Here is a 23,841-nt window from a genome sequence, read left to right as displayed (position 1 = left end):
GGGGGGGAGGGTAGGACAGAGAATGGAAGGGGGGGGAGGGTAGGACAGAGAATGGAAGGGGGGGAGGGTAGGACAGAGAATGGAAGGGGGGGAGGGTAGGACAGAGAATGGAAGGGGGGGAGGGTAGGACAGAGAATGGAAGGGGGGGGAGGGTAGGACAGAGAATGGAAGGGGGGAGTAGGACAGAGAATGGAAGGGGGGGGGTAGGACAGAGAAAGGAAGGGGGGGGGGACAGAGAATGGAAGGGGGGGGGGGGAGGAGGACAGAGAATGGAAGGGGGGGGAGGAGGACAGAGAATAGAAGGGGGGGGGAGGAGGAGGACAGAGAATAGAAGGGGGGGGGGGGAGGACAGGGAATGGAAGGGGGGGGAGGACAGAGAATGGAAGGGGGTGGGGAGGACAGAGAATGGAAGGGGGTGGGGAGGACAGAGAATGGAAGGGGGTGGGGGAGGACAGAGAATGGAAGGGGGTGGGGAGGACAGAGAATGGAAGGGGGGGGGGGGAGGACAGAGAATGGAAGGGGGGGGGTAGGACAGAGAATGGAAGGGGGGCGGAAGCTCTTCCTTCACGTCTCTCAGGGATCCTGACCTCTGACCTCACCAACCCGGAAGTTTCCTGTCCCCTGACCACGCGCACCGTCACACACCGGGAAGTGAAAGGGTCCTGCAGGCCGCACGTGGACACGCCCGGGGGCCACATCCCAGCAGACCCGGTTTCGCGCGGAGGGGATGGCCTGCACACCCTGCGGGAGGCGGGGCATAAGCCCGGTGGCTTTCAGCAGGCGGAGCCACATCCGGCGGCTTACCGGAAGCCCCCGGTCCAGCGCGCGGTGAAGGTAAGCACAGCCCCGCCTCCTGTGGCTACGTCATCGCTCGGATCCGCCCCTTTCTTGGCCAAGCACTTACCATGAAACCAGCTGCCATGGCAACAGTGACCGGCGCTTGACAGTGCCCCGCCCCCAGGGATGTCACTCATACCCATGTGCAGCATGTAACCCTCTCAGCGCTGGAGGCTTGCACCACCTCCATGGCCAAGCACCCCACGCATCACATGATCACTCCTCGGAGATCACGTGATGCTGCCCCCCGCCGTGTGTGGTACGTTGGAGCGCCGATCCAAAGGGGTTAGGCCACGATTATAGTGTCGCCGTCGCGTGTTTATAGTAAGCGCAATGCGACGGCTTTGTCGTGATCACTGGAAGTCATCTCTTTGATTTTTCCAGCAAACGTAGCCTGACGTATCCGGCACTATAAGCGTAGCCTTAGGCCGTGCGTATAGTGCCCGCGACTATACCCAAAAACAAATACATTGCCACCGCCGTGTGCGCGTACAGTAAGCGCGACGTCAACAATGCGATGGAGCGACATCGCATCGCCAAATTTGGAAGCTGGCAAAATTTGATTTTTCAAGGGCTGTCGTCTCATGTGAGAGCCCCTGAACCAATAAAATGCCAGAAAGCCTGCGCTGCTGCAGCCGCAAAGCGAAATATAACTTTCGCTAGCGGCGACGGGTGACGTCACCCATCGCGGGCACTGTACGCGCGGCCTTACTCTGAGAAATGGTTCTATCGCCCCCTGGGGTCTCCCCAGTGACCGGCGCCCCCGGGTACACGTCTCCTCCATGGCACATTACGATTTCATCCTCATCTTACTTTGTCCAACGGTCATTTCTTCGCGCGATGCGGCAGGCCCATCGCCATCTTATTTTCTTTTCCTCCAGGATGAGGGACAAAGTACCGGATGAAAGGCCCATATGGGACCAGAAACGTGTGCCTCCTGCTCTTGGCTGTCCCAGTACAGGACTGATTGCATGTACGGTATACCTCTGTGCTAGAGGAGACCTGCACTTTATAGAATTTGCCTGTGTTGTGCTGTACAAGCGGGATTCTCCTCGCCGGAAACTATTCCCCCGCACTTTGGAACTACTTGTTTGCTTCCAAACCCATTCATTATTTTCCCTATCTTTAAGGCTAAAGTCCCACTGCACGCGCACCTAGAGTCCTGGCATCCTGTGCACAGCGCTTCGTCGCAATCTGTTGGCAGCTTTTTTTTTAGGCGCGGGGGGGCATGGCCACATCCGTAGGTAGGACTGTCCAGTTGTGTGTATGTGTAGTACAGAAGGAAGGAAGGAAGGAAGGAAGGAAGGAAGGAAGGAAGGAAGGAAGGATCTCCCCCCCCCCCCTCACCTGTTCATGCCAGGCTGCCGGTGATCTCCCCTCTTCATTGGCTCCCGGCGCACCATGTAACGCATCACCGCACGGGAACACAATCCAATTGCATCCCCGGCTGGCTGACGCGTCACAGCATGAAGGCCAGGAAGCGAGGACTCACCGGGGGCTGGTGAGAGGCGCACGCCGCCTTCTGCAGCGGGGACCTAGCCTTAAGAGAAATACCCAGGATACGTCGCCATACTTGTTTGAGTTGAGACTTCAATAACTACAGACCAGTCTCTTCAAAAAGTTTTACAAAGATACTCACTAAAATCAGCTAGAATACACCGTGGACTTCGCCCAGGCTAGAGAACTAGTGGGATTTTGTAGCGGAGACAACACAATGAACCGCTTTGAAGTTGTACAAGTGTTTTCTCTAAGTAATGAATAGGATCTACCACTCAGTTTAGGTTTCTTATATTACAAAAAAGCATTTGATTCTGTTTTCACCCAAGTCATTTTTAAATGCATTAAAAATACATTGTTCCAGAAAATGTATAATGATGTTATAATGGGACATTTATGAGAATGCCATAACCATTAGATTACATGCAAAGGAGGGAGACAGTCACCAAAGCGTCATAGGAACACTTAGGGCGAGTCCCCAGTCAGCACTGTGGCACGCGCGCCCGGCGGGGGGGGGGGGGCACGTGCACAGCGCTACACCGCGATCTGAGGGGAGAGGGAACGTCTGCGACGGGAGGGGGCGTGGCGGTGGGTTTTGCGAGGGCGTGGCCATGACGTCCCGCGGCTGGTTCGCCCACATTGGCTGAACCGCCAGCGGTGCGTGGTCACGCCTCCATCGCAAACGTTGAGGTCAAATTTCACAGCCTGCCTGAAAACCTGTCGCGCACCGAAGAGGAAAGGTGCACGGCAGGGTACTAACTAGGACCGGCCTGACTGGGGGAGCGGAGGTTGAACGCACATGTAGTAGTCACTGGGACCTTAGCCTTAGAGGAAAAAAAAATGTCCAAGACATTAAATTGTGAAGAAGAAATCAAAATGAACAGTGAATGTCTAAAATCGCCTACAATTTGCAGACGACATTATTACGACAAGCTCTCCAACACCAAATCAGAGAACGCACTGAAACAAGTCAGAAAGTGGCCTCCATATTAATCGCAGCAATTCCAAAGTGATCAACAAATGTGTCCTTTCTACCAAGAATGAAAGACATGGAATAGAACAAGATCTGCCTTAGTCAGTAAGTATCAATGGGTGGGAACCTTTCCAATGAAAAGCAACAGGAGAAAGAAGATGGGATGGAGGCATTTGGAAGTTCGGAACAAAGCTCTATCCTGGATCTCATCCTACCTCTCCCATCGTACTTTTAGTGTCTCTTCTGCTAACACCTCCTCCTCCTCTATTGATCTCTCTGTGGGGGTACCCCAGGGCTCTGTCCTGGGACCTCTTCTCTTTTCTCTGTACACACTCTCTCTAGGTGACCTAATAACATCTTTTGGGTTTAATTATCACCTCTATGTCGACGACACACAAATTTACTTTTCAACACCTGACCTTACACCTGCTGTACAAACCAAAGTTTCTGAATGTCTCTCTGCTATATCATCCTGGATGGCCCTCCGACGCCTTAGGCTGCATTCAGGGTGCCAGCTGAGGACTCGGAGGGAGGGCGTGAGGGAGGCAGTGCTGCAGTTTGCTGGGCGACATGTGTTTATCCCCCAGCAGACTTTTCAGCGTTGGGGAGGGGGCGGGGTTACACACGGCAGGGTAAGTATCCAAGTTGCAGTCATGAAATCATTCTGAAGAATGATTTCATTGGCTGCCTTGGTCCCTGTGACGCTGCTACAGCTCCAAAAAACGAAATTTTCGTTTATTGAAACTGTAGTCAGCTTCAACTCCTGGCTTCGGAGACAGGGCGGTTGCTACCCTGAAAACCAGTATTCAAATTGAATACTTTGTTTCTCACGGCAGCACGCCCTCCCTCCGAAGCCAGCACCCTGAACGAGGCCTTAAACTCAACATGGCTAAAACAGAGCTCCTCATACTTCCTCCCAAACCTGGCCCTACTACCTCCTTCCACATTACGGTTGGAACTACAATCATTCACCCAGTAGCCCAAGCACGCTGCCTAGGGGTCACACTCGACTCCTCTCTCACATTAGCCCCTCACATGCAAAACATTTCTAAAACTTGTCGCTTTTTCCTCCGCAATATAACTAAGATACGCCCTTTCCTCTGTTGTTCGACTGCTAAAACTGACTCAGGCCCTCATTCTCTCCAGTCTTGATTACTGTAACCTCCTGCTGTCTGGCCTTCCTGCCTCTCACCTGTCTCCCCTACAATCTATCCTAAATGCTGCTGCCAGAATCACTCTACTCTTTCCTAGATCTGTCTCAACATCTCCCCTCCTGAAATCCCTCTCCTGGCTTCCGATCAAATCCCGCATCTCACACTCCATTCTTCTCCTCACTTTTAAAGCTTTACATTGTTCTGCCCCTCCTTACATCTCATCCCTAATTTCTCGCTATGCACCATCCAGACTCTTGCGTTCTTCTCAAGGATGTCTTCTTTCTACCCCCTTTGTATCTAAAGCCCTCTCCCGCCTTAAACCTTTCTCACTGACTGCCCCACACCTCTGGAATGCCCTTCCCCTCAGTACCCGACTAGCACCCTCTCTATCCACCTTTAAGACCCACCTTAAGACACACTTGCTTAAAGAAGCATATGAATAGCACTGTGGATATTCTGAACACAGGATACATAAAGATAGGATACATAAAGATTGGCCCCCTGCAGACGCACTTACCAGAACTCCCTCCTACTGTCTCTGTACGTTCTACCTACCTACCAATTAGACTGTAAGCTCCTCGGGGCAGGGACTCCTCTTCCGAAATGTTACTTTTATGTCTAAAGCACTTATTCCCATGATCTGTTATTTATATTATCTGTTATTTATTTGATTACCACATGTATTACTACTGTGAAGCGCTATGTACACTAATGGCGCTATATAAATAAAGACATACAATACAAGTAACAAGACTATTTCAAGGGAACCTTCTACTGTACCTCAAGAGGAAAAAAGTGTCCAACCCGTGTTATCCTGCACGTGCACACGTACGGATGTGACCCGTGTCACCGTCCGTGGAGAGGTGCACGCTGGGTGCTACCCCAAGTAGTATGGAGAGATGCACGCTGGGTGCTACCCCAAGTAGTATGGAGAGATGCACGCTGGGTGCTACCCCAAGTAGTATGGAGAGATGCACGCTGGGTGCTACCCCAAGTAGTATGGAGAGGTGCACGCTGGGTGCTACCCCAAGTAGTATGGAGAGGTGCACGCTGGGTGCTACCCCAAGTAGTATGGAGAGGTGCACGCTGGGTGCTACCCCAAGTAGTATGGAGAGGTGCACGCTGGGTGCTACCCCAAGTAGTATGGAGAGGTGCACGCTGGGTGCTACCCCAAGTAGTATGGAGAGGTGCACGCTGGGTGCTACCCCAAGTAGTATGGAGAGGTGCACGCTGGGTGCTACCCCAAGTAGTATGGAGAGGTGCACGCTGGGTGCTACCCCAAGTAGTATGGAGAGGTGCACGCTGGGTGCTACCCCAAGTAGTATGGAGAGGTGCACGCTGGGTGCTACCCCAAGTAGTATGGAGAGATGCACGCTGGGTGCTACCCCAAGTAGTATGGAGAGATGCACGCTGGGTGCTACCCCAAGTAGTATGGAGAGATGCACGCTGGGTGCTACCCCAAGTAGTATGGAGAGGTGCACGCTGGATGCTACCCCAAGTAGTATGGAGAGGTGTACGCTGGGTGCTACCCCAAGTAGTATGGAGAGGTGCACGCTGGTTCTACCCCAAGTAGTATGGAGAGATGCACGCTGGGTGCTACCCCAAGTAGTATGGAGAGGTGCACGCTGGGTGCTAACCCAAGTAGTATGGAGAGGTGCACGCTGGGTGCTACCCCAAGTAGTATGGAGAGGTGCACGCTGGGTGCTACCCCAAGTAGTATGGAGAGGTGCACGCTGGGTGCTACCGCAAGTAGTATGGAGAGGTGTACGCTGGGTGCTACCCCAAGTAGTATGGAGAGGTGTACGCTGGGTGTTACCGGAAGAAACAGGATAAAGAATAAATGAGAACAAAACCAAACAAAAAAAAGTCTGTAGTAAAAGGGCAAGAAGAAATGATCTTGCACGGAGATTGTAATGCAAAGACCAAAAGTAAGATGGGAGGATAAGATCCGAAAGTTTGTTGGAGCAACATGGAGTGGAAAGGTTACAAGCAGTACCGGAAACATCATTAGGGAAGCCCTCATCCAGCAGTGCAACAATAAGGGCTGAAGATGATAGATATACACTTAACCAGCTCGCTGGTAAGGACTTGTTCAGCCTAACTAGCATGGACTAAACCCTAATCTGGGAGAGGATGAGAGGAAATTACAGACCTGTTCACCACCTAACTAGTCCATGTAAAAAAAATAAGTGACTGTACATGAACACAGGCTGGTGAGTCACGATATAGGGATGGTACGAGACAGGGCAGAGTATATGAAAGAGAAACAGAGTAGTATACATTATATAGGTTGATAGATTTACAGGATAAATAGATTACAGGATAAGGATACGCGGTCAGTACACAGTAAGCAGGGTTCTCCCCTAGCTCCTGACCCCCTGACCCCCCCCCCCCCCAGGTCTCCCCTTCCCTCTCCTGCACCCCCCAGGTCTCCCCTTCCCTCTCCTGCACCCCCAGGTCTCCCTCCCCTCTCACCTCGCTATCCGGTTCTCTGTCCACAGATCTATGTAAACCCCCTACCCAGCTGTATGCTTTAAACCCCGCTTTCTCTGGCAGTGCACGCCGGGACATGTAGTACCTCTCCCACCACTCCCCTTGCTGACTATCAGCGCATTGACTACATCTCCCACAAAGCACTGCAGCCGGCTTCTTTGACAGCCACAGTGGGCAGAGCGCATCACCGCCTTCCCATGTCACGCCTGCAGCGCTGATTGGTCACAGCCATCGTATGAGGCTGGGCTCCGGACCTGGCAGCCAATCGTAACGCTCCAAACACGTGACAGGTGCAGTGACGTGTGTGTGTGTGTGTGTGTGTGTGTGTGTGTGTGTGTGTGTGTGTGTGTGTGTGTGTGTCTGCGCGCGCGCGCTGCAGTGACTGGGTATATATGTGTGCGTTGTGCAGTGACTGGGTGTATATGTGCGCGTTCTGCAGTGACTGGGTGTATATGGGTGCGTTCTGCAGTGGCTGGGTGTATATGTGTGCGTTCTGCAGTGACTGGGTGTATATGTGTCCGTTCTGCAGTGACTGGGTGTATATGTGTGCGTTCTGCAGTGACTGGGTGTATATGTGTGCGTTCTGCAGAGACTGGGTGTATATGTGCGCGTTCTGCAGTGCAGAGACTGGGTGTATATGTGCGCGTTCTGCAGTGCAGTGACTGGGTGTATATGTGCGCGTTGTGCAGTGACTGGGTGTATATGTGCGCGTTGTGCAGTGACTGGGTGTATATGTGCGCGTTCTGCAGTGACTGGGTGTATATGTGCGCGTTCTGCAGTGACTGGGTGTATATGTGCGCGTTCTGCAGAGACTGGGTGTATATGTGCGCGTTGTGCAGAGACTGGGTGTATATGTGCGCGTTGTGCAGAGACTGGGTGTATATGTGCGCGTTGTGCAGTGACTGGGTGTATATGTGTCCGTTCTGCAGTGACTGGGTGTATATGTGCGCGTTCTGCAGTGACTGGGTGTATATGTGTGCGTTCTGCAGAGACTGGGTGTATATGTGCGCGTTCTGCAGTGCAGTGACTGGGTGTATATGTGCGCGTTGTGCAGTGCAGTGACTGGGTGTATATGTGCGCGTTCTGCAGTGGCTGGGTGTATATGTGTGCGTTCTGCAGTGGCTGGGTGTATATGTGTGCGTTCTGCAGTGACTGGGTGTATATGTGTGCGTTGTGCAGTGACTGGGTGTATATGTGCGTGTTCTGCAGTGACTGGGTGTATATGTGTGCGTTCTGCAGTGCAGTGACTGGGTGTATATGTGGGCGTTCTGCAGTGGCTGGGTGTATATGTGTGCGTTCTGCAGTGCAGTGACTGGGTGTATATGTGTGCGTTCTGCAGTGACGGTATATATGTGTGCGTTCTACAGTGACTGGGTGTATATGTGTGCGTTCTGCAGTGCAGTGACTGGGTGTATATGTGAGCGTTCTGCAGTGCAGTGACTGGGTGTATATGTGTGCATTCTGCAGTGACTGGGTGTATATGTGTGCGTTCTGCAGTGCAGTGACTGGGTGTATATGTGTGCGTTGTGCAGTGACTGGGTGTATATGTGTGCGTTGTGCAGTGACTGGGTGTATATGTGTGCGTTGTGCAGTGACTGGGTGTATATGTGCGCGTTCTGCAGTGACTGGGTGTATATGTGTGCGTTCTGCAGTGCAGTGACTGGGTGTATATGTGCGCGTTCTGCAGTGGCTGGGTGTATATGTGTGCGTTCTGCAGTGACTGGGTGTATATGTGCGCGTTGTGCAGTGACTGCGTGTATATGTGCGTGTTCTGCAGTGACTGGGTGTATATGTGTGCGTTCTGCAGTGCAGTGACTGGGTGTATATGTGGGCGTTCTGCAGTGGCTGGGTGTATATGTGTGCGTTCTGCAGTGCAGTGACTGGGTGTATATGTGTGCGTTCTGCAGTGACGGTATATATGTGTGCGTTCTACAGTGACTGGGTGTATATGTGTGCGTTCTGCAGTGCAGTGACGGTGTATATGTGAGCGTTCTGCAGTGCAGTGACTGGGTGTATATGTGTGCATTCTGCAGTGACTGGGTGTATATGTGCGCGTTCTGCAGTGCAGTGGCTGGGTGTATATGTGCGCGTTCTGCAGTGCAGTGACTGGGTGTATATGTGTGCGTTCTGCAGTGACTGGGTGTATATGTGCGCGTTCTGCAGTGCAGTGACTGGGTGTATATGTGTGCGTTCTGCAGTGCAGTGACTGGGTGTATATGTGTGCGCGTTCTGCAGTGACTGGGTGTATATGTGTGCGTTCTGCAGTGACTGGGTGTATATGTGTGCGTTCTGCAGTGCAGTGACTGGGTGTATATGTGTGCGTTCTGCAGTGACTGGGTGTATATGTGCGCGTTCTGCAGTGCAGTGACTGGGTGTATATGTGTGCGTTCTGCAGTGCAGTGACTGGGTGTATATGTGTGCGCGTTCTGCAGTGACTGGGTGTATATGTGTGCGTTGTGCAGTGACTGGGTGTATATGTGCGCGTTCTGCAGTGCAGTGACTGGGTGTATATGTGCGCGTTCTGCAGTGACTGGGTGTATATGTGTGCGTTGTGCAGTGACTGGGTGTATATGTGTGCGTTCTGCAGTGACTGCGTGTATATGTGTGCGTTGTGCAGTGACTGGGTGTATATGTGTGCGTTCTGCAGTGCAGTGACTGGGTGTATATGTGTGTGTTCTGCAGTGACTGGGTGTATATGTGCGCGTTCTGCAGTGCAGTGATTGGGTGTATATGTGCGCGTTCTGCAGTGACTGGGTGTATATGTGTGCGTTCTGCAGTGACTGGGTGTATATGTGCGCGTTCTGCAGTGACTGGGTGTATATGTGCGCGTTCTGCAGTGACTGGGTGTATATGTGCGCGTTCTGCAGTGACTGGGTGTATATGTGCGCGTTCTGCAGTAACTGGGTGTATATGTGTGCGTTGTGCAGTGACTGGGTGTATTTGTGTGCGTTCTGCAGTGGCTGGGTGTATATTTGTGCGTTCTGCAGTGACTGGGTGTATATGTGTGCATTCTGCAGTGACTGCGTGTATATGTGTGCGTTGTGCAGTGACTGGGTGTATATGTGTGCGTTCTGCAGTGCAGTGACTGGGTGTATATGTGTGCGTTCTGCAGTGACTGGGTGTATATGTGCGCGTTCTGCAGTGCAGTGACTGGGTGTATATGTGTGCGTTCTGCAGTGCAGTGACTGGGTGTATATGTGTGCACGTTCTGTAGTGACTGGGTGTATATGTGCGCGTTCTGCAGTGCAGTGACTGGGTGTATATGTGTGCGTTGTGCAGTGACTGGGTGTATATGTGTGCGTTCTGCAGTGACTGGGTGTATTTGTGTGCGTTCTGCAGTGACTGGGTGTATATGTGTGCGTTCTGCAGTGACTGCGTGTATATGTGTGCGTTGTGCAGTGCAGTGACTGGGTGTATATGTGTGCGTTCTGCAGTGCAGTGACTGGGTGTATATGTGTGCACGTTCTGCAGTGACTGGGTGTATATGTGTGCGTTCTGCAGTGCAGTGACTGGGTGAATATGTGTGTGTTGTGCAGTGACTGGGTGTATATGTGTGCGTTCTGCAGTGGCTGGGTGTATATGTGTGCGTTGTGCAGTGACTGGGTGTATATGTGTGCGTTGTGCAGTGACTGGGTGTATATGAGTGCGTTCTGCAGTGACTGGGTGTATATGTGCACGTTCTGCAGTGCAGTGACTGGGTATATATGTGTGTGTGTGTCCGTGCGCTGCAGTGACTGGGTGTATATGTGTGCGTTGTGCAGTGACTGGGTGTATATGTGTGGGTTCTGCAGTGACTGGGTGTATATGTGTGCGTTCTGCAGTGCAGTGACTGGGTGTATATGTGTGCGTTCTGCAGTGACTGGGTGTATATTTGTGCGTTTTGCTGTGGCTGGGTGTATATGTGTGCGTTCTGCAGTGGCTGGGTGTATATGTGTGCGTTCTGCAGTGGCTGGGTGTATATGTGTGCGTTCTGCAGTGGCTGGGTGTATATGTGTGCGTTCTGCAGTGACTGCGTGTATATGTGTGCGTTCTGCAGTGCAGTGGTTACAAACGAGCACTGAGATCAACATTGGGTTCTAGGTCTCCCTACAATGTAATTAGAGCTCAGACCGCGTCCTGCTCTGGAATCTGAGATCATATAATTGGAAGGATTGTTTTGGATTTAATGATAAACCTCAGGAGTCGGCAACAATCGCTCGTTACTCATTGTATTAATTTGGTGTGTGTGTGTGCACACACTGTTCTGAGAGACAGTGGGTTTGGGGGCGTGTGCAGGGGGATGCAGTGGGTTTGGGGGTGTGTGCAGGGGGAGGCAGTGGGTTTGGGGGTGTGTGCAGGGGGAGGCAGTGGGTTTGGGGGTGTGTGCAGGGGGAGACAGTGGGTTTGGGGGTGTGTGCAGGGGGAGGCAGTGGGTTTGGGGGGGGTGCAGTGGGTTTGGGGGGGGTGCAGTGGGTTTGGGGGGGGTGCAGTGGGTTTGGGGGTGTGTGCAGGGGGAGGCAGTGGGTTTGGGGGGGTGTGCAGGGGGAGGCAGTGGGTTTGGGGGGGTGTGCAGGGGGAGGCAGTGGGTTTGGGGTGTGTGTGCAGGGGGTGGCAGTGGGTTTGGGGGTGGGGCTGTGTGGCAGTGGGTTTGGGGGCGTGTACAGGGGGCGGCAGAGGGTTTCGGGGGGTGTGCAGGGGGCGGCAGTGGGTTTGGGGGGTTGTGCAGGGTGAGGCAGTGGGTTTGGGGGTGTGTGCAGGGGGCGGCAGTGGGTTTGGGGGTGGGGCTGTGTGGCAGTGGGTTTGGGGGGCGTGTGCAGGGGGTAGCAGTGGGTTTCGGGGGTGTGCAGGGGGTGGCAGTGGGTTTGGGGGGTGTGAAGGGGGCGGCAGTGGGTTTCGGGGTGTGTGCAGGGGGTGGCAGTGGGTTTGGGGGGTGTGTGCAGGGGGCGGCAGTGGGTTTGGGGGCGTGTGCAGTGGTAGCAGTGGGTTTGGGGGGGTGTGCAGGGGGCGGCAGTGGGTTTGGGGGCGTGTGCAGGGGTAGCAGTGGGTTTGGGGTGTGTGCAGGGGGCGGCAGTGGGTTTGGGGAGCATGTGCAGGGGTAGCAGTGTGTTTGGGGGGTGTGTGCAGGGGGCGGCAGTGGGTTTGGGGGGTTGTGCAGGGGGCGGCAGTGGGTTTGGGGGCGTGTGCAGTGGTAGCAGTGGGTTTGGGGGGGTGTGCAGGGGGCGGCAGTGGTTTGGGGGCGTGTGTAGGGGTAGCAGTGGGTTTGGGGTGTGTGCAGGGGGGCGGCAGTGGGTTTGGGGAGCATGTGCAGGGGTAGCAGTGTGTTTGGGGGTGTGTGCAGGGGGGCGGCAGTGGGTTTGGGGGGTTGTGCAGGGGGCGGCAGTGGGTTTGGGGGCGTGTGCAGTGGTAGCAGTGGGTTTGGGGGGCTGTGCAGGGGGCGGCAGTGGGTTTGGGGGCGTGTGCAGGGGTAGCAGTGGGTTTGGGGTGTGTGTGCAAGGGACGGCAGTGGGTTTGGGGGCTGTGCAGGGGGCGGCAGTGGGTTTAGTGGCGTGTGCAGGGGTAGCAGTGGGTTTGGGGTGTGTGTGCAGGGGCGGCAGTGGGTTTGGGGAGGGGGAATTTGGAGGCGTGTGAGCTCTGCTACCTCCGCCCTCCTCAGACTGGACTCATTTCCTGGTTTGTTTTCCTCAGCTTAACAGGGAGTCTCTGGGCCACGACGTCTTGCAGAGGGTGAGGGAGGGATGACTGGATGAGGGAGGGGGTGAGGGAGGGTGTGTGAGGGTGAGGGAGGGGGTGTGTGAGGGTGAGGGAGGGGGTGTGTGAGGGTGAGGGAGGGGGTGAGGGAGGGGGTGTGAGGGTGAGGGAGGGGCGTAAGAGGGTGAGGGAGGGGGTGAGAGGTTGAGGAAGGGGGCCTTCCCTCTATCTCCCCCTAACTCCCCCCTGCCCTTCCCCTTTATCTCCCCCCCGCCTTCCCTTTATCTCCCCCCCCACCTTCCCTCTATCTCCCCCCCGCCTTCCCTCTATCTCCCCCCCCGCCTTCCCTCTATCTCCCCCCCCGCCTTCCCTCTATCTCCCCCCGCCTTCCCTCTATCTCCTCCCCCGCCTTCCCTCTATCTCCCCCCCGCCTTCCCTCTATCTCCCCCCCGCCTTCCCTCTATCTCCCCCCCCGCCTTCCCTCTATCTCCCCCCGCCTTCCCTCTATCTCCCCCCCGCCTTCCCTCTATCTCCCCCCCCCCCCGCCTTCCCTCTATCTCCCCCCCCCCCGCCTTCCCTCTATCTCCCCCCCCCCGCCTTCCCTCTATCTCCCCCCCCCCGCCTTCCCTCTATCTCCCCCCCCCCCGCCTTCCCTCTATCTCCCCCCCCGCCTTCCCTCTATCTCCCCCCCCCCCGCCTTCCCTCTATCTCCCCCCCCGCCTTCCTCTATCCCCCCCCGCCTTCCCTCTATCTCCCCCCCGCCTTCCCTCTATCTCCCCCCCCGCCCTTCCCTCTATCTCCCCCCCCCCGCCTTCCCCTCTATCTCCCCCCCCGCCTTCCCTCTATCTCCCCCCCCCCGCCTTCCCTCTATCTCCCCCCCGCCTTCCTCTATCTCCCCCCCGCCCTTCCCTCTATCTCCCCCCCCCCCCCGCCTTCCCTCTATCTCCCCCCCCCGCCTTCCCTCTATCTCCCCCCCCGCCTTCCTCTATCTCCCCCCCGACTTCCCTCTATCTCCCCCCCCCCGCCTTCCCTCTATCTCCCCCCCCCGCCTTCCCTCTATCTCCCCCCCCGCCTTCCCTCTATCTCCCCCCCCACCTTCCCTCTATCTCCCCCCCCCGCCTTCCCTCTATCTCCCCCCCTTCTCTCTATCTCCTCCCCCCCGCCTTCCCTCTATCTCCCCCCCCCGCCTTCCCTCTATCTCCCCCCCTGCCTTCCCTCTATCTCCCCCCCTTCCCTCTATCTCCCCCCCCCTTCCCTCTATCTCCCCCCCCCCCCCCTTCCCTCTATCTCCCCCGCCCCGCCTTTCCTCTATCTCCTTTTTCTTCTTCTCTGTGCACCCCCTCCCAGGCCGTCTGCCATTGGTGAGGAGGTGAGTCTGTAAGTCGGGAGGACTGAGTGCTGAGCGGTCTGTGAATGTTTTCCTATCCGCCTGCCCCTGAGATGCACTGTGACCCCGCAGTTAGGTGTCAGGCTGTACAGGGGTCTCCCTGCGGGGAGGTGTATATCCCCACCCATGTGCGCTGAGCATGATCTCGGCGTGATCACCTGCAGCCAGGTCTCACTTTAACCAGAACCTGTAGTGTCACAGCTCAGATAAGGGAGCAAGTGACGGTCAGGGAGCCTGTAACTTCACAGCAGCTCCCGACAGAGACAATGGATGGATTGTCAGGTATATATACCCACAGGGCGCTTCCCGGGGCAGGTTCCCAACCCTCAGGAACAAAGGGTTAAATCAGATAGGGGTTAAATCAGATAATCGGGGATAGTGCTGCTGTACATGTATTGTGTAGGGGACAGTGCTGGCTGTATATGTGATGTGTAGGTGACACCTTGGGGACAGTGCTGGCTGTATATGTGATGTGTAGGTGACACCATGGGGACAGTGCTGGCTGTATATGTGATGTGTAGGTGACACCTTGGGGACAGTGCTGGCTGTATATGTGATGTGTAGGTGACACCTTGGGGACAGTGCTGGGTGTATATGTGATGTGTAGGTGACACCTTGGGGACAGTGCTGGCTGTATATGTGATGTGTAGGTGACACCGCGGGACAGTGCTTGCTGTATATGTGATGTGTAGGTGACACCGCGGGACAGTGCTTGCTGTATATGTAGGACAATCGCTTGTGGACAGACACTGACACCCTTCTGTGTTGCTCAGTGAGCTGCAGACGCCTCTCGGAGAACATGGCGCAGCTTACGCAGGACCTTGGCGCTGCGTTCTTCCAGAAACAGCAGCTCAATGCCTCCATGGCGGACACCTTCCTGGAACATCTGTGCCTGCTGGACATCGATTCCGAGCCGACCACTGCCAGGAACACCGGCATCGTGTGCACAATCGGTAATGCCGGGCTCTGCGAGTTATCTCACGTATAACGCTCAGTCAGGGCCGGCCCCGCGCTCCGTGCCGGGCTCTGCGTGTTATCTGTTACCATGCTCTCGGGGCCGGCCTCGCACTCCATGCATGGCTCTGCATGTTGTTGCCGGGCTCTGCGTGTTGTTGCCGGGCTCTGCGTGTTGTTGCCGGGCTCTGCGTGTTGTTGCCGGGCTCTGTGCGTTGTTGCCGGGCTCTGCGCGTTGTTGCCGGGCTCTGCGCGTTGTTGCCAGGCTCCGCGCGTTGTTGCCGGGCTCCGCGCGTTGTTGCCGGGCTCCGCGCGTTGTTGCCAGGCTCTGCGTGTTGTTGCCGGGCTCTGCGTGTTGTTGCCGGGCTCTGCGTGTTGTTGCCGGGCTCTGCGTGTTGTCATCTCTCTTATCATGCTGGCAGGACCCGCCTCGTGCTCCGTGGAGATGCTGAAGGAGATGATAAAAGCAGGAATGAATATCGCCCGATTAAACTTCTCCCACGGGACACACGAGGTAAGCAAGGGGGAGGGGGAGCTGATACCGCTTGCTAGGATTGGGGGGGGGTCTGATACTTCTGACTAGCAGAGGTGGGGGGGTCTCATACCTCTGAATGGGAGGAGGGGGGGTCTCATACCTCTGAATGGGAGGGGAGGGGGTTCTCATACCTCTGAATGGGAGGAGGGGGGGGGGGTCTCATACCTGTGGATGAGAGGGGTAGTTGTGACGGTGCCTCCGCTCCTCCCCCCTCAGTACCACGCCGGCTCCATTCGCAATGTACGAGAGGCCACGGAAAGCTTTGCAGCCAATCCCATGTTTTACCGGCCTGTGGCCATAGCGCTGGACACCAAGGGGCCCGAAATCCGCACAGGAGTCTTAAAGGCGGTGAGTGTGCGGGCAAGCTGGGTTCAGAGGTCAGCATGGGTTATACTTCTCCTCCACCCCACTCTCCTCCTCCTCCACCCCACTCTCCTCCTCCTCCACCCCACTCTCCTCCACCCCACTCTGCTCCTCCTCCACCCCACTCTCCTCCTCCTCCACCCCACTCTCCTCCTCCTCCACCCCACTCTCCTCCTCCTCCACCCCACTCTCCTCCTCCTCCACCCCACTCTCCTCCTCCTCCACCCCACTCTCCTCCACCCCACTCTCCTCCTCCTCCACCCCACTCTCCTCCTCCTCCACCCCACTCTCCTCCTCCTCCACCCCACTCGCCTCCTCCTCCACCCCGCTCTCCTCCTCCTCCACCCCGCTCTCCTCCTCCTCCACCCCGCTCTCCTCCTCTCCACCCCGCTCTCCTCCTCCTCCACCCCCGCTCTCCTCCTCCTCCACCCCGCTCTCCTCTCCTCCCTCTCTTCCTTCACCCCCTTTCTGCTCTTCACCCCTTCAACGTTCTTCTCTCCACCTTTCACACCGCACCCCCCACCTCTCCACCCTTCACACCGCCTCAACCCTTCCCCCCCCCCTTCTCTCTCTCAGGGGGAGAACGCGGAGGTGGAGCTGGTGAAGGGCACCGTGGTGAAGGTGACGGCGGCCGCCTCTCTCTGGGATCAGTGTGATGAGAAGACGCTGTGGGTGGATTATAAGAATATCTGTAAAGTGGTGACAGTCGGGAGCAGGATATTTGTGGACGACGGATTTCTGTCCCTGCGAGTCAAGGAGATTGGTGAGTCCTAGAGCCTGGGGGAGGGCAGGGGGGGGCATGTGATAGAGGGGGGGAAGGGGATGGGACCAACGCAGGGTGAGGTAACACCCGGGCAGCATGTGACTGCCATCTTTTTCTCTCCCGAGTAGGCCCTGATTTCTGCCTGGCGGAGGTGGAGAACGGGGGCGCTCTGTGCAGCAGGAAGGGGGTGAATCTGCCGGGGGCCGTGGTGGATCTCCCTGCTCTGTCAGACAGAGACCGCCTGGATCTGCACTTTGGGATTGAGCAGGGGGTGGACATGGTGTTCGCCTCCTTCATCCGCAAAGCGCAGGACGTGCACGCAATCCGCCGGGAGCTGGGAGAGCGAGGAGCAAACATCCGCATCATTAGCAAGATCGAGAACCACGAGGGTGTGAAGAGGTAAAGGCCTCCGCAGTGTGCACCCTCTGCTGTGTGCCTGCCCCCCTAGCCTTGTGCCTGCCCCCCCTGCCGTGTGCTCCCCCCCCCCACCGTGTGCCCCTCCCCCATCGTGTGCCAGCCCTCGCAGTATACTCCCTCACATCTCCCTCCCCCTTATCTCTTCACCCCTTCGCATCTCCCCCTCCCTTATCTCTGCCACCCCCCCTCGCATCTCCCCCTGTATCTCCCTCCCCCTTATTTCTCCCTGCGCACATCTCCCGCGCATATCTCCCCCTCTGCCGCGCATATGTCCTTCTCCCTTATCCCTCCCCCGCGCTTCTCTCCCTGTATCTCCCTCCCGCCAGGTTTGATGAGATCCTGGAGGCTAGCGATGGCATCATGGTGGCTCGTGGGGATCTTGGCATTGAGATCCCGGCAGAGAAGGTTTTCCTTGCTCAGAAGATGATGATCGGACGCTGCAACCGCGCCGGGAAACCAGTCATCTGCGCCACACAGGTGAGATTCCTCCCCACAATACCACCCCACCCCTTACTGCCAAGAATTCCTCATCGGCATGTTGGGTTGAGCCACCTTTAAAAATCCCGACGTGTTTTGAAATACTGCATCTCTGGTCCGGAAATAATGGGGCCGTGCAATCACGTCGCGCGGTTGCTCTGAAGCTGCTTGCCTGCTTCTAAGGGCTCTATGGCTGCGGTCCATCAAGAGTTCCCTCTCAGGTAAGTCTGGGAGCGGCACCGCCAGCCACCGGGAGACGAACCCCTCCGCGTCTGTGATATCCTCAGGGATACCGCGGACCCTAATGTTGTTGCGGCGATCCCTGCTTTCTGCATCCTCTTGTCGGTCAGCTAATTCAGTTATTTGGGTTTGTAGGTGCGTCGTTCTCTTATCAGATTTCTTTATCGTTTTGGGTGCGGCCGCCATCTTTTCCTCCAATGCTCCGGTTCCATCTCCCGCACTCTGCACCTCTTTACGCAATTCTTGCATCTCTACATGGACGAGAGTTTTCATATCACGGTATAGTCTGTCAAAATCACACCGGCGAACCGGTAGCTGTTCCGGTCCTTCTGCTGTGTCCTCCTCTCGTTCAGATTCAGAGCCCGCAGTTGAATTCGGCGCCATTTCTGCCCCGGCGCTCCGTGAGCTCGATCTGCTTGAATATTTCCTTAAATCTCCCCCATTCTTCTTCTTGGCATTTTGCGGAGCCATCTCTGTATGTTCCCCGTTATTCCTGGGGTAATATTGGGTCAATTCGATATTTTTATTACGGATATTTTAATGCTTTTAATGTGAGGGGGGATGGAGCATAAGGTTTACACTTCCATCCACCTCACCCTCGCGCATGCGGGGAGGGATGCAGCTGAGGGGTGCAGGAGCGAGGGGATGGGTGCAGGAGCGAGGGGAGGGGTGTGGGAGAGGGGAGGGTGCAGAAGGGAAGAGGGGTCCAGGGGTGGGGAGGGGTCCAGGCGCGTGGATGGTGCAGAAGTGAAGAGGCAGTAAGACAAGCACAGTTTTTGGCAGACAGCCGGGTCATTAATGGGAAATCCAGCAGAGAGAGAGATCCAAATGCAGGGGGTAAAGTTCAGCAAACAAATAGAGCCAGGCAAGCGGCATCGATCAGCAGGAAGTAACCCGTTGCAGGAGCCAGGAAGATTTATAACCAGGAAGTGACTGCTGGGAAACAGGTAAAGTCTGCAAACCTGGAGCGGGTCACAGTGTTACTCCTGAGAAGGCGAGTGATCCGCTGAGACTCAGTGAGGATCGGAAACAGTCGGCATGTGACATGGCGCTGCCGTAGCTAACCCGGGATCTCTTCTACGATCCGCCCAACTCAGAGTATCCCCGTCCCCGGGGATAATAGCCACTCGCTTCCAGGTTCTAATTTCCCGCTAGTCTCTGCCACTAAGCTCTGAATCAAGGAACAACCGCGGAGTTCTGATCGGCGTCAGATTGCATACTTCCCGGCCTACATCTGAAACCATGGAGGACCAGGTGCCGACCAATCAGCAAAGAGATTGTCTTTGCTGGCCAATTAGAGAGTGAGGGCTCGTCTGAGACAGACCAATTGGAGGTGACAGCGCCTTAGGACAGCCCACAGAGGTGGACTTAAGGACACTGACCAATGGGAATGGAGATAGGACCCCAGTTTCAGTATGATATCTCCCACAGAGATAGGCGCCTCAATGTCAGGGATAAACAACGGCTCTGCTTTTGGAATACATGTTCTACGCCCTTCCCCACTTCCCCAGTGTCCTAAGCACTTCATCCAAACACGGATAACAGCCCAAGGGTTCATTGTGTGCTGGCCGGACTGAGTGAGTTACCAGACCACCACACAATGGAGCCTCACAAAACCCATACAGCAGAATCGACAAGGGGATACGCTTTCTACCTGGGGGAACAGTGTACACTTGGCAGCCATTTTGGCTACATAATGTAACCATACTAACCTATAACATAGGTCGCAATCTTGACGGTAGGGGCAACCAGCGGGCTTAACTAATATGCATTCCAGGCTGCCCTACCGTCACACGGGGCACTGGATATCATCTGCTGGGGGCATATATAAGGATATCACAGGCTGCCAGCTATGTGGCACCCACATCGTGTGTGTGTGTGTGTATAGATAAATAGAACAAAGTCTGCATTGTGTGTGTGTGTGTGTGTATCTATCTATATATCAACGTGTGTGTGTGTGTATAGATAAATAGAACAAAGTCTGCAGTGTGTGTGTGTGTGTGTGTGTGTGTGTATCTATCTATATATCAACGTGTGTGTGTGTATAGATAAATAGAACAATGTCTGCATCGTGTGTGTGTGTGTGTATCTATCTATATATCAACGTGTGTGTGTGTGTATAGATAAATAGAACAAAGTCTGCATCGTGTGTGTGTGTGTATCTCTATCTATATATCAGCGTGTGTGTGATATAACAAAACTGATAAAAGGGGGTGACGTTTCGGACATTCGAGCTCGACAAAGGACTTGTGCCCCAAACGTCGCCTCTCTTCTGTTTTGTTATTCATGGAATAAATGGTTATTTTCCTATAACTGAGCGAGTGCTGCAGCCTTTGTTCTATTTATCTATATACACACACCTACATATCTACACGCACCTACACACACACATATGCACACCTACATATATACCTACACACGCACGCACACACCTACACATGTATATACACACACACACAGATATAGATGTGTGTGTGTGTGTGTGTGTGTGTGTAATATATATATATCCACACACATATATATATATATATATCCACACATATATATATATATATCCACACACATATCTATATCTGTGTTTGTGCGTGTGTGTATATATATTATATTATATAATCTCCCTCTCCCCCTTCCAGCAGTGTAATACACAATGCAATCTTGTAACCCACACCAGATGCTGGAGAGCATGATAAAGAAGCCGCGCCCGACCCGCGCAGAGAGCAGTGATGTGGCTAACGCTGTGCTGGACGGAGCCGACTGCATCATGTTATCTGGGGAGACGGCCAAGGGACTGTACCCCGTGGAATCTGTGCACATGCAGCATGCGGTGAGATATGTGGGGGTATAAACTGGTTGCAGGGACCTGCGCCCACCTGCAGGGGAGCCGGAGAACACGGGGGTAGGGGGTATACAGGCTGATCACAGGGACCCGTGCCTCACCCCTGCAGGGGAGCTAGAGAGCACGGGGGGGAAGAGGGGTATATAGACTGATCGCAGGGACCTGCACCCACCTGGAGGGGAGCCAGGGGGGTGGGGGGGGGAATACAGACTGATCACAGGGACCCGCCCCCCCTGCAGGGGAGCCAGTGTGAGACAGTCTCATGTCTCTGCAGATTGCCAGAGAGGCCGAAGCCGCTATTTACAACAATCAGCTGTTTGAGGAGCTCCGACGGGTGACCCCTCTGACCCAGGACCCTACGGAAGTGACGGCTATCGGGGCTGTGGAAGCCTCGTTCAAATGCTGTGCTGGGGCCATTATTGTGCTGACCACGTCTGGCCGGTGAGGCGCTCTCAGGACATGTCAGACATATGTCATGTGACTGTGAGGACCAATCTGTCGCTCACATCTCCGCTTCCTCTCATTTCTTGTTCTCCCCTCTCAATTGTTCTCTCTCTTACACTCGCTGATTCTCTCACTCTCTCCCCACACTCTCTCTCTCTCCCCTCACTCACTCTCACTCTCTCTCCCCTCACTCTCTCTCCCCTCACTCTCACTCTCTCACTCCCCTCACTCTCACTAGATCCGCTCAGCTCATCTCCCGTTATCGTCCTCGCGCTCCCATCATCGCAGTGACACGTAATAAGCAGGTTGCACGTCAGGCTCACCTTAGTCGCGGTGTGTTCCCCGTGTTATACCACGAGGAACAGCAGGAGGTCTGGGCCGATGATGTTGACCGAAGGGTGCAGTTTGGCATCGAGATTGGTGAGATTGGCGTGGGTGTGATTCCTCATGAACCCCATTACTGCTAAGCAACACATCTATAACATTTTGTAACACGCAGAGCATACTACAATACACAGCGGTACAGATCTGTAACACGCAGAGCATACTGCAATACACAGCGGTACATTACTGTAACACGCAGAGCATACTGCAATACACAGCGGTACAGATCTGTAACACGCAGAGCATACTGCAATACACAGCGGTACAGATCTGTAACACGCAGAGCATGCTGCAATACACAGCGGTACAGATCTGTAACACGCAGAGCATACTGCAATACACAGCGGTACAGATCTGTAACACGCAGAGCATACTACAATACACAGCGGTACATTACTGTAACACGCAGAGCATGCTGCAATACACAGCGGTACATATCTGTAACACGCAGAGCATACTGCAATACACAGCGGTACATTACTGTAACACGCAGAGCATTCTGCAATACACAGCGGTACATATCTGTAACACACAGAGCATACTACAATACACAGCGGTACATTACTGTAACACGCAGAGCATACTGCAATACACAGCGGTACATATCTGTAACACGCAGAGCATACTGCAATACACAGCGGTACATTACTGTAACACGCAGAGCATACTACAATACACAGCGGTACATATCTGTAACACGCAGAGCATACTGCAATACACAGCGGTACATATCTGTAACACGCAGAGCATACTGCAATACACAGCGGTACATATCTGTAACACGCAGAGCATACTGCAATACACAGCAGTACAGATCTGTAACACGCAGAGCATACTGCAATACACAGCGGTACATATCTGTAACACGCAGAGCATACTGCAATACACAGCGGTACATATCTGTAACACACAGAGCATACTGCAATACACAGCGGTACATATCTGTAACACGCAGAGCATACTGCAATACACAGCGGTACATTACTGTAACACGCAGAGCATACTGCAATACACAGCGGTACATATCTGTAACACGCAGAGCATACTGCAATACACAGCGGTACATATCTGTAACACGCAGAGCATACTGCAATACACAGCGGTACATATCTGTAACACGCAGAGCATACTGCAATACACAGCAGTACATTACTGTAACACGCAGAGCATGCTGTAATACACAGCGGTACATATCTGTAACACGCAGAGCATACTGCAATACACAGCGGTACATATCTGTAACACGCAGAGCATACTGCAATACACAGCGGTACATATCTGTAACATTCATATACATTGCCATGCTACCAATGTGTGCATCTGTAACGCCTAGCACTGAAGGGGTTGCCATTCTGTTCCTCCTGCAGGTAAAGTTCGCGGTTTCCTGCACAAGGACGACCTTGTAATTATCCTGACTGGCTGGAGACCGGGCTCAGGCTTCACCAACATCATGCAGGTGGTGAGGGTGCCCTAGGGAGACGGCACACCCTGCTCTGTGTGTACTGATGAGGGGACCCACACTCCCCTTATACACATAGCCCCCGCCCACACTCCCCCTATACACATAGCCCCCGCCCACACTCCCCTTATACACATAGCCCCCGCCCACACTCCCCCTATACACATAGCCCCCGCCCACCCGCCCACACTCCCCTTATACACATAGCCCCCGCCCACACTCCCCCTATACACATAGCCCCCGCCCACACTCCCCCTATACACATAGCCCCCGCCCACACTCCCCCTATACACATAGCCCCCGCCCACCCGCCCACACTCCCCTTATACACATAGCCCCCGCCCACACTCCCCTTATACACATAGCCCCCGCCCACACTCCCCCTATACACATAGCCCCCACCCGCCCACACTCCCCCTATACACATAGCCCCCGCCCACCCACCCACACTCCCCTTATACACATAGCCCCCGCCCACACTCCCCCTATACACATAGCCCCCGCCCACCCGCCCACACTCCCCTTATACACATAGCCCCCGCCCACACTCCCCCTATACACATAGCCCCCGCCCACCCGCCCACACTCCCCTTATACACATAGCCCCCGCCCACACTCCCCCTATACACATAGCCCCCGCCCACACTCCCCCTATACACATAGCCCCCGCCCACACTCCCCCTATACACATAGCCCCCGCCCACACTCCCCCTATACACATAGCACCCGCCCACACTCCCCCTACATACACAACATCCCATGGTTCCGGTTGGGTGGGTCGGGACGTCCCCAGATTATCTGCGTCATATGTAAGAACTTAATTAAGAAGCGTTTTCCATCAGACGTGTCAGTGTTCCCGATATCTGCTCCGGTTCTGATATTACCCTTGAACGGCCGCTGTTAAATCTCTCTAACAGCACTGATCTCCTGTTATATAAATGTCTGTTTAATGACAATTCTA

General features: G+C 54.7%; 2 protein-coding genes across 4 annotated transcripts in view; one reads left to right on the top strand and one right to left on the bottom strand.

Annotated features, from left to right (window-relative positions):
* FDPS (farnesyl diphosphate synthase) overlaps positions 1-883 on the bottom strand; it is an 11,767-nt gene extending 10,884 nt beyond the window's left edge. Inside the window, 1 exon segment of the mRNA XM_075608136.1 lies at positions 595-883. Within this exon segment, the coding sequence (XP_075464251.1) occupies positions 595-792 (198 nt within the window). The 5' untranslated portion in view covers positions 793-883.
* On the top strand, positions 664-23,841 carry PKLR (pyruvate kinase L/R). Of its 3 annotated transcripts, none has more exons than XM_075608135.1 (11): positions 664-834; positions 14,782-14,961; positions 15,385-15,476; positions 15,714-15,845; positions 16,437-16,623; positions 16,752-17,022; positions 17,367-17,517; positions 20,429-20,581; positions 20,868-21,034; positions 21,276-21,457; positions 22,789-23,841. In XM_075608135.1, exons 2-11 carry the CDS (start codon positions 14,808-14,810, stop codon positions 22,893-22,895), a joined length of 1,596 nt encoding a protein of 531 aa, XP_075464250.1. In that variant the 5' UTR covers positions 664-834; positions 14,782-14,807; the 3' UTR covers positions 22,896-23,841. The 3 variants fall into 3 exon arrangements, with proteins under 3 accessions (XP_075464250.1, XP_075464249.1, XP_075464247.1); XM_075608134.1 differs by lacking the exon at positions 664-834 and adding an exon at positions 12,527-12,657; XM_075608132.1 differs by lacking the exon at positions 664-834 and adding an exon at positions 14,232-14,290.

The sequence above is a fragment of the Ascaphus truei genome, chromosome 7 (genome assembly GCF_040206685.1).
Source record: "Ascaphus truei isolate aAscTru1 chromosome 7, aAscTru1.hap1, whole genome shotgun sequence".
Lineage (NCBI taxonomy): Eukaryota > Metazoa > Chordata > Amphibia > Anura > Ascaphidae > Ascaphus > Ascaphus truei.
The sequence above is the reverse complement of the archived record's forward strand: the minus strand, read 5'-3'. Positions and strand labels throughout refer to the sequence as shown.